Source organism: Fusarium musae, chromosome 3 (genome assembly GCF_019915245.1).
Source record: "Fusarium musae strain F31 chromosome 3, whole genome shotgun sequence".
Taxonomy (NCBI): Eukaryota; Fungi; Ascomycota; class Sordariomycetes; order Hypocreales; family Nectriaceae; genus Fusarium; species Fusarium musae.
In genome coordinates this window covers 310,352-324,539 of record NC_058389.1, presented here as the reverse complement: position 1 = coordinate 324,539, position 14,188 = coordinate 310,352, and the positions used below count along the sequence as shown (strand labels likewise).

The 14,188-nt window shown below is 42.0% G+C and overlaps 5 protein-coding genes across 5 annotated transcripts; 2 read left to right on the top strand and 3 right to left on the bottom strand.

Annotated features, from left to right (window-relative positions):
* Positions 1-372: 372 nt before the first annotated feature.
* On the bottom strand, positions 373-1,385 carry J7337_003553 (uncharacterized protein; the record flags this gene model as incomplete). The annotated part of the gene is made up of 4 exons (XM_044821269.1): positions 373-393; positions 457-567; positions 643-1,277; positions 1,334-1,385. 4 exons carry the CDS (start codon positions 1,383-1,385, stop codon positions 373-375), a joined length of 819 nt encoding a protein of 272 aa, XP_044682602.1.
* A 1,216-nt stretch (positions 1,386-2,601) lies between these two features.
* J7337_003552 (uncharacterized protein) lies at positions 2,602-5,222 on the bottom strand (the record flags this gene model as incomplete). Its single annotated transcript, XM_044821268.1, has 2 exons — positions 2,602-4,486; positions 4,552-5,222. 2 exons carry the CDS (start codon positions 5,220-5,222, stop codon positions 2,602-2,604), a joined length of 2,556 nt encoding a protein of 851 aa, XP_044682601.1.
* A 735-nt stretch (positions 5,223-5,957) lies between these two features.
* On the top strand, positions 5,958-8,623 carry J7337_003551 (uncharacterized protein; the record flags this gene model as incomplete). Its single annotated transcript, XM_044821267.1, has 3 exons — positions 5,958-7,806; positions 7,874-8,316; positions 8,387-8,623. The coding sequence occupies 3 exons, from the start codon at positions 5,958-5,960 to the stop codon at positions 8,621-8,623; spliced, it is 2,529 nt and encodes an 842-aa protein (XP_044682600.1).
* A 743-nt stretch (positions 8,624-9,366) lies between these two features.
* J7337_003550 (uncharacterized protein) lies at positions 9,367-9,694 on the bottom strand (the record flags this gene model as incomplete). Its single annotated transcript, XM_044821266.1, has 2 exons — positions 9,367-9,546; positions 9,608-9,694. 2 exons carry the CDS (start codon positions 9,692-9,694, stop codon positions 9,367-9,369), a joined length of 267 nt encoding a protein of 88 aa, XP_044682599.1.
* A 617-nt stretch (positions 9,695-10,311) lies between these two features.
* Positions 10,312-11,234, top strand: J7337_003549 (uncharacterized protein; the record flags this gene model as incomplete). The annotated part of the gene is made up of 2 exons (XM_044821265.1): positions 10,312-10,959; positions 11,016-11,234. 2 exons carry the CDS (start codon positions 10,312-10,314, stop codon positions 11,232-11,234), a joined length of 867 nt encoding a protein of 288 aa, XP_044682598.1.
* Positions 11,235-14,188: the final 2,954 nt, after the last annotated feature.

Here is a 14,188-nt window from a genome sequence, read left to right as displayed (position 1 = left end):
GACACTAGTAGTGATTGAGCCTGTCTGATTGGCCACTGGACGGGGAATCTGCAGAGCTACCGAGCCAGACTAGCCAGCACAGAGCTGTGGGTAGAGCTGAACTTGGTGAAGGTCAACGAGAACTGGTAAGATCGTCAAAGGTAGTGCAGCGGGATGAACGGATCAGCCCGGTTAGCTCAATGCCGAGCGACAAAGAGCCCGATTTCCAACATAACTTATCTAAGGACCTATAGCTAACAACTCTACTTCAGCCCTCAAACTCTTCTCTCCTTCCTTATCCATAGCGCCCAACCCAGATGAACACCAACAGTGAATATGCCAGTCACAACACAATACAGCCAAATCCAATTCGACACATGCCGGCCTGACTGCTCAAAGCTGAAGAAAGAGGTACTAAAGAAAGTCTTATCAGATAAGTCAGAAGAGTCAACGTTTTAAGGTATGTCCAAGTCTTACCGCCACAAACGTCGCTGGCAGAAATGCGAGGGTGACCCATGCTATAGCTCTCATGTCGGAGCTGTCTCGAAGTGCTGCTTCAGTCTTTTTGAGGTTCAAAGCACTATCGCGCTGTGCCATTAGATTCAGACACTTTGTCTGATTAGCTGACAGTGGACAGATGTTTTGAGCGTTTTGGCTACTCACCGCTTGCATTTGCGCCTCTGCTCGCTTGGCAAGATAGATACTTCGTGTTCGATTGTTAGCAGACCATGTTTTTGAGGCTGAGATCTTCATTCCGATTGAGGACTTTGCCCTCTCCCAAGGACTGCCGTCAGTGTTAAGTTCATCAAGACTGTCATTTAGCCCTTGTAGCCAATCGAGTAAACTCTCGTTGACCTGGCATTTAGCCTCGGTCATGGCACACTCTGAAGCAACAGAAGTGATCTTTCCAGGAGCAGCTTCAAAGTCAACATCCTGCTCGTGGCGGCGCTCCCAAACCTTGTCCCCATAGGCATAATGGTTGAGCTCTTCATGATATTTGTCATTTCGGTAGTTCTTGTGAGTCCCAGTTCGCTTCTCAACCGAGTAGAGAGAATCCCTCATCAGGGTGAGTTTCTCTGCAGTGCCTTCTATCCTCTGCTCCATCAGGATGAGTGGCACAAGGAGAGGATGCCATGCAAGGGCTTTGAGAGTCTGTAGTCGCAGCAGCAGATGCTTGATGTCTGTCTTGTGCAACATGTGAGCTACGACGTGCGTAACTCTTGAGGTTGGGGAGTGAACAGCAGAGATACTGAAGTTAGCGAGGTTGGAGTCCCATCTTTCTGGTTTGACAACGAAGCCTGGGAATCATGTCGTCAGTCGGCGATTCGAGAGAGACAGGATAGAGTTAGCATACCTTTTAGGCCTGCTTGCAATGGAACTTCAAACCAGGTGGGTGGCGTCTGCATCTGCTCGGTGCATATAAAAGTGTTTTCCAGGTGCAGCAAGTCCAGGTGCTCCCTGAATCCTTTCCACGACAGAGGCGGTGCATTATCGTTTTCAGTGTTGAACGGTAAGATTCTAGAAGCATTAGACAAATGCGAATAAGTCGAAATTTGGAGTTTTAATTGAAGCTCAAGAGAATGGCGCACTTACATTAATCTGAGAATGCCTTTCGACCCATCTTGATGTGGGAGCTTGGACAATATGAGCACAGAAACGATATTAAAAGGCTCTCAATCGTACCTCAAATACTCTAGAGAGATCTGGCGCGGATTTGGGATTGCCTGAGTCGAGGGAAACCTCGCTGTATTTGATTTCGTCTTCCTGCTGTGATAAAGACGTCAATATTGAGTAGTTTAATGTAATCGGGTGCTCATACAGGTCCTTCAATTATTTCGACAAATCTTGCATCCTGCGACCCGACAAACTGATCGAAGAATGCGTCACGCGGAGTATTGGTGAACTTCTGTATCCAGGGCTTGACACAGCCGGCAGAAGAAATGGTAGGCTTCGTAGATGCCATGGCTTGAAAGTATTGCAATGGTGGACGAGTAAAGAAAAAGGCGATGGGTGTAACACCAAATTGGAAATCAGAAGAGGTGATATGTATGGGATGGAGTCAGTATGCAGCCCCAGCAGCCTTTTATCTAACGGCAAGCCTCTTTTTCCACTTGGAGAGTAGGCAACGAGGCATACCGGCTAAAGTGGCTGTGCATTGAGGCTTGTAACTACAACTTTGTGGAATTGTGCATCTTAGATTGTATGGTTCTTATTAATCTTACCACCTTCTATGCCCGGCAATAGCGCGGAAACATTTCCTTGGAGCGTTGAACTGGAAGAAAGGCCGTATTCGAGACGGAAAGAATAATGGGAATGCGCATTTGCGATCAGAGAATGACTTCCAAATCGCCGTTTCGCCACAAGTGAGGCTGAATAGCTGCAGGTGTTCTTTTGACTATTGGCAATATTGGCGGCCTAGACATGGGTCTCGCAGAAGCTAAGGAGTTAGCTGCATGCTGAACGCCTCAGTGCCACCCGCCAATAGTATCTGGGTGCGTGACGCGTAATGCTTGATATTGGGATGGCAGAATCTATCGTATCTCGATCTGGCAAATATAACACCACCACCATCACCATCATCGAAATTCTACGCAATTAACACTAACATCGAAAAGACTATTCTCACTCTCTTGGAGAAGACCAACCCATAAAAGGATCCCGGTTATCGCAACAAGCTCCCACGACATTGACATGCTCTTCAAAGAGTTTGTTCCGGCTGTCGAACTCCTCCCCACATTGTTCGCACGTCCTTTTTTCTAAAGGCAAAGGGATTGGAACCTTCTCTGTCTTCTTTTTGCGGTTACGGCGGGGTCTGGCGACCACCTGGACCGTCTTCGCTTCCTCCATGTTCGCGTCCTTCACGACATCCTTGTGGAATCGTGCCCGCTCCTCCTTTCTTGACTCAAGTTTCTCTCCGGGGAAGATAGACGCCAGAATTTCACCAGCCCGGTCTCTCTCATTCTTATAGTACTGGCCTTTCGACCTTCCTCTCCTATTCGCTTGAATTTCACCCTGGCTATATGTCTTCATCCAGCTCATCAGTTGCCTGGATAGTTGAGCTGCTCTCAGTTTGCAATCCTTGTCTCCTTTTCGCAGGATCTCGATTGCCTCGTCCATGAAGCGGTATATGTTTGCTATGTCATCTGAGTTGGTGGAGAATCTGACAGCTGCCCCAGCATCGCTTTCTCTCAACTGCCCCAACCTGGCCCTTTTCCTGGCTGCGTTTCTTTGCTTCCTGATCTTCTTTCGCTTTCGAACGTCTAGCTCCTCGGTTGTTGCCTTTTCATGAAGGTCGTAAGCGAGCTGTTCCAAAGCAAAAGCAAGAGCTCGGGTCATTGTGGTGTACTTCAGCTTCCCCTGGATTGCTTCTTGTCTGCAGCGACCTTGTGCCAAATTTACCAGTTCCAGACAGACACGATCGATGAGATTCAATAGGAAAGTAATTTGAGACACTCGAGTCCGATCGTCGCTTCTGTTGGCCTTGAGAGTGGACAGAACGTCACTCAAAGCAACACCACTCATATGCAGCATCTCAATCCTTTCCAGTTGCTCATCACTCATTGATGCACCTTGATGTTCGGAAACAGTAGCTGGGATTGGAGGCCTGTAACCACCGTTTGTTAGGGGCAGGTAATGCTTGTATCGTGTCTGCAACTCTTCTACATCCACGAGCCCCCAGATATTTGGCCAGATCCGGTTGCAATACATGCCGAGATTTAGGACGACGAAATGATCATTTCCAACTTGTGAGCCAAGGATTTCCATGAACTTCCAGCATCCAAGGCCTAAGCTCTTCTTCAGGTCGAGCGGTGTTGAGTTGAGAATAGAGAACAGAGAATCGACGAGCACCATCAGGTGGTCAGAGGCCTTGTAACCCAAGTCACGTAGGCGAAATCGCAGTGATTGAAGGAAGACGCCGACGAGGATGTACTTTTCCACCCATGTTTCCCCGTCCAGAACGACACTCATGAGAGTATCACAGACCTTCCAAATATGGAGTAACATGTGAGGGTCACAAAAGAATTCAGTTACCTTGACCTGAGAAAGAACGCGGTCAAACAGGACTTTGAGTCTGCTCAATGTTCCTTTCATCACGTGTCCTTCATGGAGGGCTTCAATTCCCCGGCATTTGTCGTACAAGCTTTGCCACGTGGCCAAGCTCTTGGTAGCTGTATCTTCTAAAGACTGGTTTGATAGGGTAAGTGTAATCCTGCTGGCGCCCCACTTGTATCTTCCCTTCTGGTCAAAGAGTGTCTTTACAAGGCTGTCAATGGCGTGGAGAATTTTATACTGGTAGATGTACGGTTCGGAGGATACTGAAGGTACCTGAAGGAGCCGGTTGTCGGATAGGTAGCACTGTCCATCTACCTTACACCTGAATATGTCGAGAATTCCTATTGCTGTTCTAGCAGACTTCCCAGGCCTTCCATGACGTGAAGACTTGTCTTTAGCTTTCTCCAACTTGAATTCTTCCCATCTGTCGCCAAGTTTTTGATATGTCGAGACTCTACTTAGATGTTAGCCGTGGGTGCCATTTAAGCTCGAATTTGAGAGGTGCGACGATAAACTCACGCAAATTTGAAACCGTGTATGCTCGACATTTCAAATGCTACCTCAGGGAATGTGTGACCTTGTTCAAGCTTGAGGTACTTTATAGTTTCTCGCCATGGTTCCCACTTCTCGTCCCGGCTCTTGGCCCCCCCCTCTTTGGAAATCTTCTTCCTTGAGTGTCCCCGGCTTTTCGCTGTTCTAATAGGGCAGTAAATACTCTCAGGGGGCTGATTAACTGGGGTCGAAGGACCTTCAGACATGATCCCGGCATCAGCCATCACTATATCGGCGTCAATAGGGTACGGTGGCATGCTAATGGCCATCCCGTTCTGTTGGAACATTACTGGATTGGGTGGGTTCATATGGAGCGCAGGTAGCTGTATAAGGGACGTGCTGCCGTTGTATGGGAAGACGGGGAAGCCTTCTTGTTGATTATAGGGTTGGGGGATGCTCAAACCCGGACTAAGAGCTGTTGCAGGCGTGGCCAGAAATCCAGGCTGGGTAGGAATCGTACTGTAACCAAGTGTCATCGAGTATGGTGATACGACTCCCGGGGCATTGATTCCGATGTTGTACTGTGTCTGTCTTGGGTTGGCACCCGGCAAGAGATAGCCAGGATCCGTTTCGCCATCTTTGTCCTGAGATCGAGCAGTCATTCCAGTGGCATCATTATACCACCGGAAGTCTTCCATCGTGCTAAAGGCTGCACGGCTGTGATGATTGGGGCTTATGAATAGAAACTTGGAGTGCCTGATAAAATGTCTTTTCAAGATAACTTTAGGAAGACATTCGGTTGTTATATACACCAGAGAATGTACAAATTCGAAGAGTCAGACATTCGGGCATCGACTTGGCTCCGAGTGCCATTTCCCCCCACTCCTGACGCAAATTCAGAAAGTGCAATTGGATAAGAAAACACCATCGTGCCGTCACCGTTGTGTGAGTTTATTGGTCTTTTTTGGTGGGTGGCATGAATATATGGGCCCGAACTGACGCCCTGCATAGTCGAGGGTACAACAAGACTGTTGAGTGGTCAGCTCCTAAGTTTCCGACACGGATCTTGCATATGCCCACATTTTACTGATACGTGGTTGGGGCCTTTTCTGACAGAGGCAACTGATAGGCTTCGGTATCTTGGAATACTCACAATCTTGCGGGCCTTTGCAGCAGGACGTCTAACATGTTGTGTGGTATGTCACCTGGGAGCCAATTCTCTAGATGGAGTGCAGAACATGCATAAATAACGTTCCATGTTCTCTTCTGGCCTCAACTTGTTCCTCTCTTCATGCTTGAGCCAGTCGCATTGCCTACTGCCTATATCCCCTTCATTTTCATTTAAGGAACTCTTTTTCAATCCCTGATCCGAAAGCAAATTCTTCCCACTGCAGTACTCGGAGGCTAGAGTCACTGAAGCTCATCTCGATACAATGAGTAGCATCTTCGGTTCAACCTGGCGCCACGCAGGAAGTTCGTCTCCTTGGTCTTCCCCAGAACAGACTAAGAATCTCGACCCTCCTCCCAACTGGGGTGGCGTCCAGAACCTGATCGATGAGACGCAGGTATCTCTTTTTGATGCCTTTCAGAAGCTATCTCGTCTTCGAAGCGACAGGAACATAGCAGTCCCACAACTCGTTGTCGTTGGTGATCAGAGTAGCGGCAAAAGCTCTTTGCTGGAAGCTATCGCCCGGTTCCCCTTCCCTGTGCACGGTGGTCTTTGCACCCGATTCCCCATCAAGCTCGTTCTCCGCAGATCCTCGGAGGTACGAATCAGCTACTTCATAGAACCAGGAAGCTCACGGTCGGATGATGATCGTGACAGGCTGTGCCGATTCGAGGGTCGCCTGGCAGACACAAACATGTTTGGCGACTGCTTGTCACGGGCAGCAGCCGTCCTTGGAGTACCTGCACCTCTTGGCTATGATAAGCTGCGAGATGGAACTTCCGTCTACCAAGAGACTTCGGCAGGGTTCACGGATGATGTCCTTGTCGTCAATCAATCTGGTCCACAGCTGCCTTACCTCGACGTGTTGGATTTACCTGGGATCTTTCAAGCCAGTTCCTATGGGCAAACAGATGCAGACCGGGCAATCGTCACGGCCATGGTCGAGAAGTACATCAAAGAGGAGAGCAACCTGATTCTGCTAGTCACCCATGCTGGGAACTCTTACAACAACTCCAATGCGGTGCAGGTGGTCCAAAGCATCCTGTCTCGCGACTCTCACCTGGCACAGCGACTTATTGGGGTTCTCACTCACCCTGAATTCGCACATGACACCGATGCTCTTGAGCAAGCAAGAGACATACTTCATGGCCGAAAAGACAGCGCTATACCAAAATGGCATGTTGTTAAGAATTGGAACAGATCGGACACTATTCGTGTTCCTTTACAACAGCGAGATGATCAGGAAGAAGCATGGTTTCTCGACGCTGCTAATGGCTGGGACGATGCGCCAAAGACAAAGGTAGGTACCAAGGCGCTCAGGATGGCTCTCAAAGACATGATCTGGAAGCACATTAAAGCCATGCTCCCAAAGCTTGTGGATAGGCTTCAGAAAGAGACGGCTGCTATCAAAGATCGCATTGATTTGAATGGAATTTTGAGGGTCGATGACCGTGGCCGTCGGGCGTATCTCTCGCGTATCGCTTTGGAATTTGAAAGGTTTGCAACACAAGGATGTCAGGGAACATACATCAACCCATCGTGTCGGAAGCCTCACCTGAGCAGCACTAGCTGCCGGACCTGCCGTGGATTCTTTGGAAAGTTTGGCAAAGAGAACCCACTCGAACAGGACAAAAAGCTGCGAGCAAACATCAAGGCACTGAGCACACTGTTTGCTTCAGCACTTCACGAATGTGGCAGAACTCAAGGGATAAATGGCACAAACCATAGCACGCCTGTTCGAAAAACCGAGGACTTGTTAGCGAGTGTGATCCCGGCTGATCCAACTCAGACTCTGAAGCGAGATAGTGTGGATAAAGGCGGTGATAAATCGTGCACGATTGAGAACGTCGTCCAGGCAACGTATGACACTCTGATGGATGTTGTCAGTACCTCTTACCATGAGGATAAGGTCACAGAAGGGATTGTTGCCGAAGCTCTCAAAGCCCAATACTACACACATGATAAGTCTGGACTCACCACTCGGGAAGAGCATGAGCGCTGGGTCGCCGAACGTATCCAACGGTGGAGTGGTGGCGAAGCTCCGGGAGAAACCAATCCTGTCGTCTTTTCGGGACTTTCTGAATGGCAGTCAGAGAAGTGGGCTGACATCGCAAGTCAGCACTTGGATGCTGTTTGGCGCGCTGTACGCCGATTCATCGACGCAGTGCTGAGCGCACGCAGCCTGCGATGACGAGGATGTTCGCCAGGCTCTTCGGGAACACCAAATCCTCCCCAAGCTTGGCGAAATGGAGGCGACTTCTCACGGCGACTTGCGGAGGCTGCTTGACTGCCATGGGAGGGATAGCACGTGGTTTTCTCATGGCTTCGTCAATCTGGCTCGTCTGCGGCACGAAAAAGACCCGCTTGCTAGTGATCAGGGAATGGGAGGCCAGCCTATCGTCTCCCACAAACTCTTGGACTTGGCCAAGGAGGCCATCATGAAAAGCCTATTCGCCCAAGGTCTAGGTTCTGAGGTCGTCTCTCGCGTAGTTCAATCAAGCCTTGAAGGAGTCTTTGGCTCGCACCGTAACTCCACCGAAGCGGCGGTCATAGGGCTTGCCACGGCTGATTACAACATTTCCGCAGCATCGCGCGTCATTTTGCAGGAAGAGACCTGTTACGAGGTAAGACGGATTTCCTTACGATCCTTTCTCTTCCTCCTCCTTCAAGAAAGCATTGACTGACTGGGAGTAGATGAGCATGATAGCCTTCGTAGGCTACGTCAACACGTGGGTTGTTGGACAAGGGATCCTGGACCAGCTGCCCGCTGAGATCCTTACGCAGGAGATGGTTCGCGAAATGAATGAAGGGATGGTCGAGAAGATTGCTGGCCAAACCGAGACAGTCATGGCGCAGCATGCACGAGACAACCTGGACCTCCAGACAATGAACGAGGTATTGAAGACGATGAGGAAGTATACGAAGGCCTAGTACAGAGTATGTAGATGCTACACAGCTGGAAACTTATACATAGTGAATTTCAATACACAGAATGCAGAATCTACTTATGTCGCCAGACATGATGCCCTCGTTAGCTCTTCTTCGCGTAAAGTTTCTAGGCTTCATATCGGTTCTTGAGCGTGAAGGTCTGAACGAAATGGATAAGTCAGAAGAGTCAATGTTTTAAGGTTTGTTGAGGTTTTACCGCCACAAACTTAGCTGGTAGAGATGCGAGGGTAGCCCCTGCTATAGCGCTCATGTCAGAACTATCTCGGAGCGTTGATTACTTGGAGACGATCTTGGTGAATTTAGGCACCCGTCTTTCTAAAAAGAAATCCTTTTGAATCTATCCCGAGCAACCTGGAATAAACCGCATCACAGATAGCATTAGTCAGTCGTCTCAATTACTGCAAGCATCAAGCTCATGCCGAATGACCAAAACCTCAGACTCAGGCACGGATAGAGCACCAGGACATGACAGCGAGTACCAGGCGGCGGATGGCAGAGCTGCCGTAGCCTTCTTTCCCAGATTACAAAAGACTAGTTGGCAAAGTATAAGGTATAAAAGATAATTGAATGTGTCCTGGCTTCAATCTACATGATCCATCATCGAGCCCGGCACAATGAACCTAAAGTCTTTCAGTTTCCGACCCTTCATCCAAGATAATTCGTCTGAGCCATAGCTCTTCTAAGTCCTCGACATTTGTCCTTCAGGTATTGACATATTGTTTGCTTTATAACCTTGCCAAATGTTTGTCGCCTCTGGGCTTGCGTATCAGCTCGACGGCATGTTTCAGTTCAGCCAGGCTTTCGACATAGGCTTCATCAGTTTGCCCATCTCCAGAAGCATCTAGTTTCTCAATCTCATTCAAGAATAGTTGCATGATATATGGAGTAGCGTTTCTGAACGCGGTCTGTACAGCCTACGCATTTCCAGGTTAGCAGAAATTTTCGATGGTGGGTGCTGAAGCCTACAGTATCTTCTGGCCGTTTGTTGCGGTGCGATCCCTGGTGGGCCGAGGTCGATCGGGGTTCAGCAGTACCACCGGAGAAGAGTGACATGGCGGCTTGTTCAAATGTATCTTTGGGACTGTCTCAAGGTTGAGTTTCCGAGGTTCAGTGTGAAGAATGAAGCTGCAACTTGAGCATCAAAGTCAGAATCTGTTGGATTTGGTTGGGGTTTTATGCCTTCCGTTAATTGCCTTTCACAAGATATATAGGCGTGCTGGTGGGATGTTGATGCGTCACGAAAAAGAGGGTTGAAAATCACGCGCGCGCAATGCTGGTGGCGTTTGTTGTCAAATGGGATGCCGCCATCACATTGTCCATGAGACCAGGCGCAGAGCTAGGCATAAAGCTGGGCTCCAAGCCAGGCATACAGCCGAGCCTGAAATAAGCACAATGCCATGCACATAGCCAGCGCCCAAACAGCGAACCAATCAAACGTGCAGCCAGGAACAGAGCCAGGCTTGAAGCCGAGTGCCAGGCCAGCCTGTAAGCCCATTTTCAACCCCCGGGTGCTAACTAAGCCCTGCTTATGCTGGGGAAACAACTACAGGAAATATTAAGACCTTTGAACATACAGCCTCCTGCGACGCGAAAAATGCCTTTCAAGTATATAACAGCAGATCCGACGAACTTTGGTTCTGTATTGAACCGTACCTTCAAGACTAAACACCATGACCCACGACGACTACCCCTCCACCAATCAGGTTCCGATTGCACCTGGGCATAGCACTGACCGGAACTCAGTTCCTCCTCTCCCTATGCCTGCTCTGCAATCGAACGCCCTAGCAGAGTCCCCCGTCTGGCTCCAATTCTTAGACCAGGCTGTCGCCCTGTCTGGAGATGACCAAAACACCATGGCTGGAGTCGGCGACTTCAACTACGCTCAGGATTTCAGCGGCTTGAACCTCAATGGATCCATTCCCACTGAACACCCTGGCGCCACGGGACAGATGGGAGACTTCGCTCAAGACTTCGCAACAGGCATGCCTTCCACCCACCCGAATGTCATGGAGAAGCTCGACAATACTCCCATCAACAACCCAGTCTCATCACTCCGGGGCATTGATGGCAACGAGTCCTCTCCAAGCTTTGACGGAGGAGGTCCTTCCACACAGTCAAGTGCCAGTACGCCTTCAAGCAATACTGGTTGGACCAAGGAGCAGGACAAACTTCTCATGAGTCTCAAAGCTCAAGGTCTTGGATACTCGGCTATTCAAGATGAAATGACAAAGCAATTTGGGTCGACTAGGAACAAGAATGTGTTGGTGAAGCGCTTCGCGGTGTTGAAGAAGCGCTGCAAACCGCAGATCAAAAGTCGGGTGAGTAAAAGTCACTTAAATCGACTGCTACAAGTCATTAACGCGGTTTCATCCAGATTGTTCGAGATATATCTAAAAAGATTACTCCCGAAATCATCAAGGCTGTGGGAAAAGAACTCGAGAAGGTCACCTCGTCTGGTAGCAATAGTATTGCGACAGAGCTTGAGGACTTGGTCCCATTAAGGCTCCCGGAGTTTCTGGAACGGCTAGTCGCAGATGTCGGTGTCTCGCTTCATCAGATAGTTGAGGATGACAAAAGACGATCATCAGCTTGACCGCGGAGTTTTCGAACTTGATTTCAGATAGATAACAGCTGTTTGTTGCTAGCTTTTTATACTAAAATAAAACAACACTTAACTTTCTTATACTTATCATTGAGACTTGTTCGGAGAGCTTATCCCGGTAGACAGAACTTAAAGATAACGCTGTAAGGTTAAATATAAGAGTACATATTCAGCTAATTGATATCAGTGTCTAAATCTAACATTATAGAGCGACAGTGCCTTATCCCCAGAACCTCAAGTTCTAAAACTCCAAAGGAGCTTATCTTATCTACAAACTTGACCAGGGGTTATTTAGGGACTATGCTTAGCCTTAAGGATCTTTCCTTAGCGCACTTTTGAATCGCTAAGTAAGGCTGCAAGTAATTTAATTCGCCATTGCTATAGTGTTCTAGACCGCAATAGCAGCCTGAATTAAATAATATATATTATATAAAGCATAGATTAGTTATAATAAGCATTTTAGCTTTAATTAAAAGAGCCTTATTTTCTTTAATTTAAGATAGTAATTAGGTTAACTTTATTAAGCTATAGAAATTATATAATAAGCTTAATCTAACTAATTAAAAAGAAATATATTATTTATAGCTTAATATACCCCTTATTTAACTATATATTATTATATAATTAAATAATCTTTCAATAGCTTTAATTATACTTAATATACTTTTATAATATAAGTAAATAGTTAAATAATAAAAAAAATTAATAGTATTATATTATTATTATTTTATATATATAGCCTTTTAATTTTATAAATATAAGTATAATAGGCTTTATAAATTATAATAAAAAAGCACTATATATACTTAAATCTTTTACTTTTAAGCTATAAAAGCCTTTTTTTTATCTTTTTATAATCTTTTTTTTTCCTTTTTTAAGTTTTATAATTTTTATTATAATATATAATTATTTTAATAGCCTTTTATTTTTAAGTATTTATCTTTTTAATAATATATTTTTTATTTTATATATATATTAATAATTTATTTAATTTAATTTCTTATTTTTAATAATTTTACTTTTATTAAATATAAAAGTAATATTACCTTTTAAGCTAAAGTTTTTTATTTTTATTTTAGTTCTTTTATATACTATTACTTAGCTTTATTATATTACTTTTTTATTTTATACTTTTAATTTCTTACTTATTAGCCTTTAATTAAGCTTTTTATTACTTTTATTTTTATTAGCTTTAATAATTTTTATTATTTTTACTATAGTTACTTTTTTAATAATATACTTTTATATAGGCTTTTAAGCTTATATTATATTATTATTATAATTATTTTTCTTTTCTTTTATTTATTTATATATATTAATTATATATATATAGCTTAAATTTAAGCTTAAATTTAAGTATATTTCTATTATTTTTAAACTTATTTATATTTTTATAAAAATAAAAAGTTTTACTAGTATTATAATACTTTATAATAGTAAAGATAAGCTTTTTTTTAATAAAAATATTACTTTAAAAACCTTTTTACTTTTAAAAAAAAAGACTTTTATTAAGTTTATATTTATAAAGTCTTTAAAAAAACCTTTAATATTTTAAAATATAAAGCTAAATTCCTTAAAAAAAATAAGTTTACTTTTCTTTATATATAATACTTTAAAAGTACTTTATAAAATAAAAGCTTATTATTTTATTATTTAATAAAAAATAAGCTTTAGTTAAAATAATATTATTATTATTTTTATAATAATTATAAGGGTTATATTAAATTATAAATATTTCTTTATTTTTATTTAAGTATATTATTAACTTATTATAATCCTTATACTTTTCTTTTTATAGCTTTTAATCTTTATAATACTATTTTTAATAATATTCTTTTTATAAATTATTTATTTTTTTTTATTTTTATACTTTAAGTTAATTATTTACTTAAAAAATTAAATATACTTAAACTTATACTTTAATAATATATAATCTTTTTTAAATTAAACCTTTTTATTTTACTATTTTTAATTATAATATTTTCCTTTTATATATCTTTAATATCTTTATAAGTAATTTTAGTATATTTACTTTTAAAGATAAAAGCATTCTTAATATAATAAATAGTATTACTTTTAATTTAATTTATAATAGCTTAAAGATACTTAGTAATATTACTTATAATAATAATAATAAAAATAAAAATAAAAATAAAAATAATACTATTATTAATTAAGCTTTTTAAAACTATTTACTTTATTTTAATAGAAATATTTTTATTATAAGAAATACTTTAAGCTTATTACTTTAATTACTAATTAATTAAATAATTAAATTTAATTTTATTAAAACTTATAATTACTTTAATTATAATAAATTAAGTAATATTTTAAAGTATTTAAATTACTATTATAATAAAGCTTTAATTAATTTATTTATTAATATCTTTACTATAAGTAAGTAAATAACTTAAAAGCTCTTTTTACTTTCTTTTTATTATAATTATATACTTTAAATATTTATATAATATAAATAAGTATTTATCTTAAAGCTTAATTTAACTATAAGGTATATTATTTATTAATTATTATAATAAATAATATATAGCTTTATTAAATAAAAGTATAACTTATTAAGAAAATATTATAAATTTATAGCTTTAACTATAATATACTTTAATATAATTAATTTTACTTTTATTATAAAGGTTAAAACTATACTTTAATATATTACTTTTTATATTACTATTTCTTTAAAAAGGGAAATAAAATATTTCTATAATAATCTTTTTATTTCTTTATTATTTATAAATAAAGTATTTAATACTATATAGAGTACTTAAATCTTATTATAATTACTTTTATAAATAATTAAGAAATTATAAGTAATATATAAATAATATAAAGTTTAGTTTATAGCTTTATAATACTTTATATTTAAGTTTATAAGGTATTTAAAAAGCTAGGATATTATAAAAGTAATATCTAAATATATTATTATTATT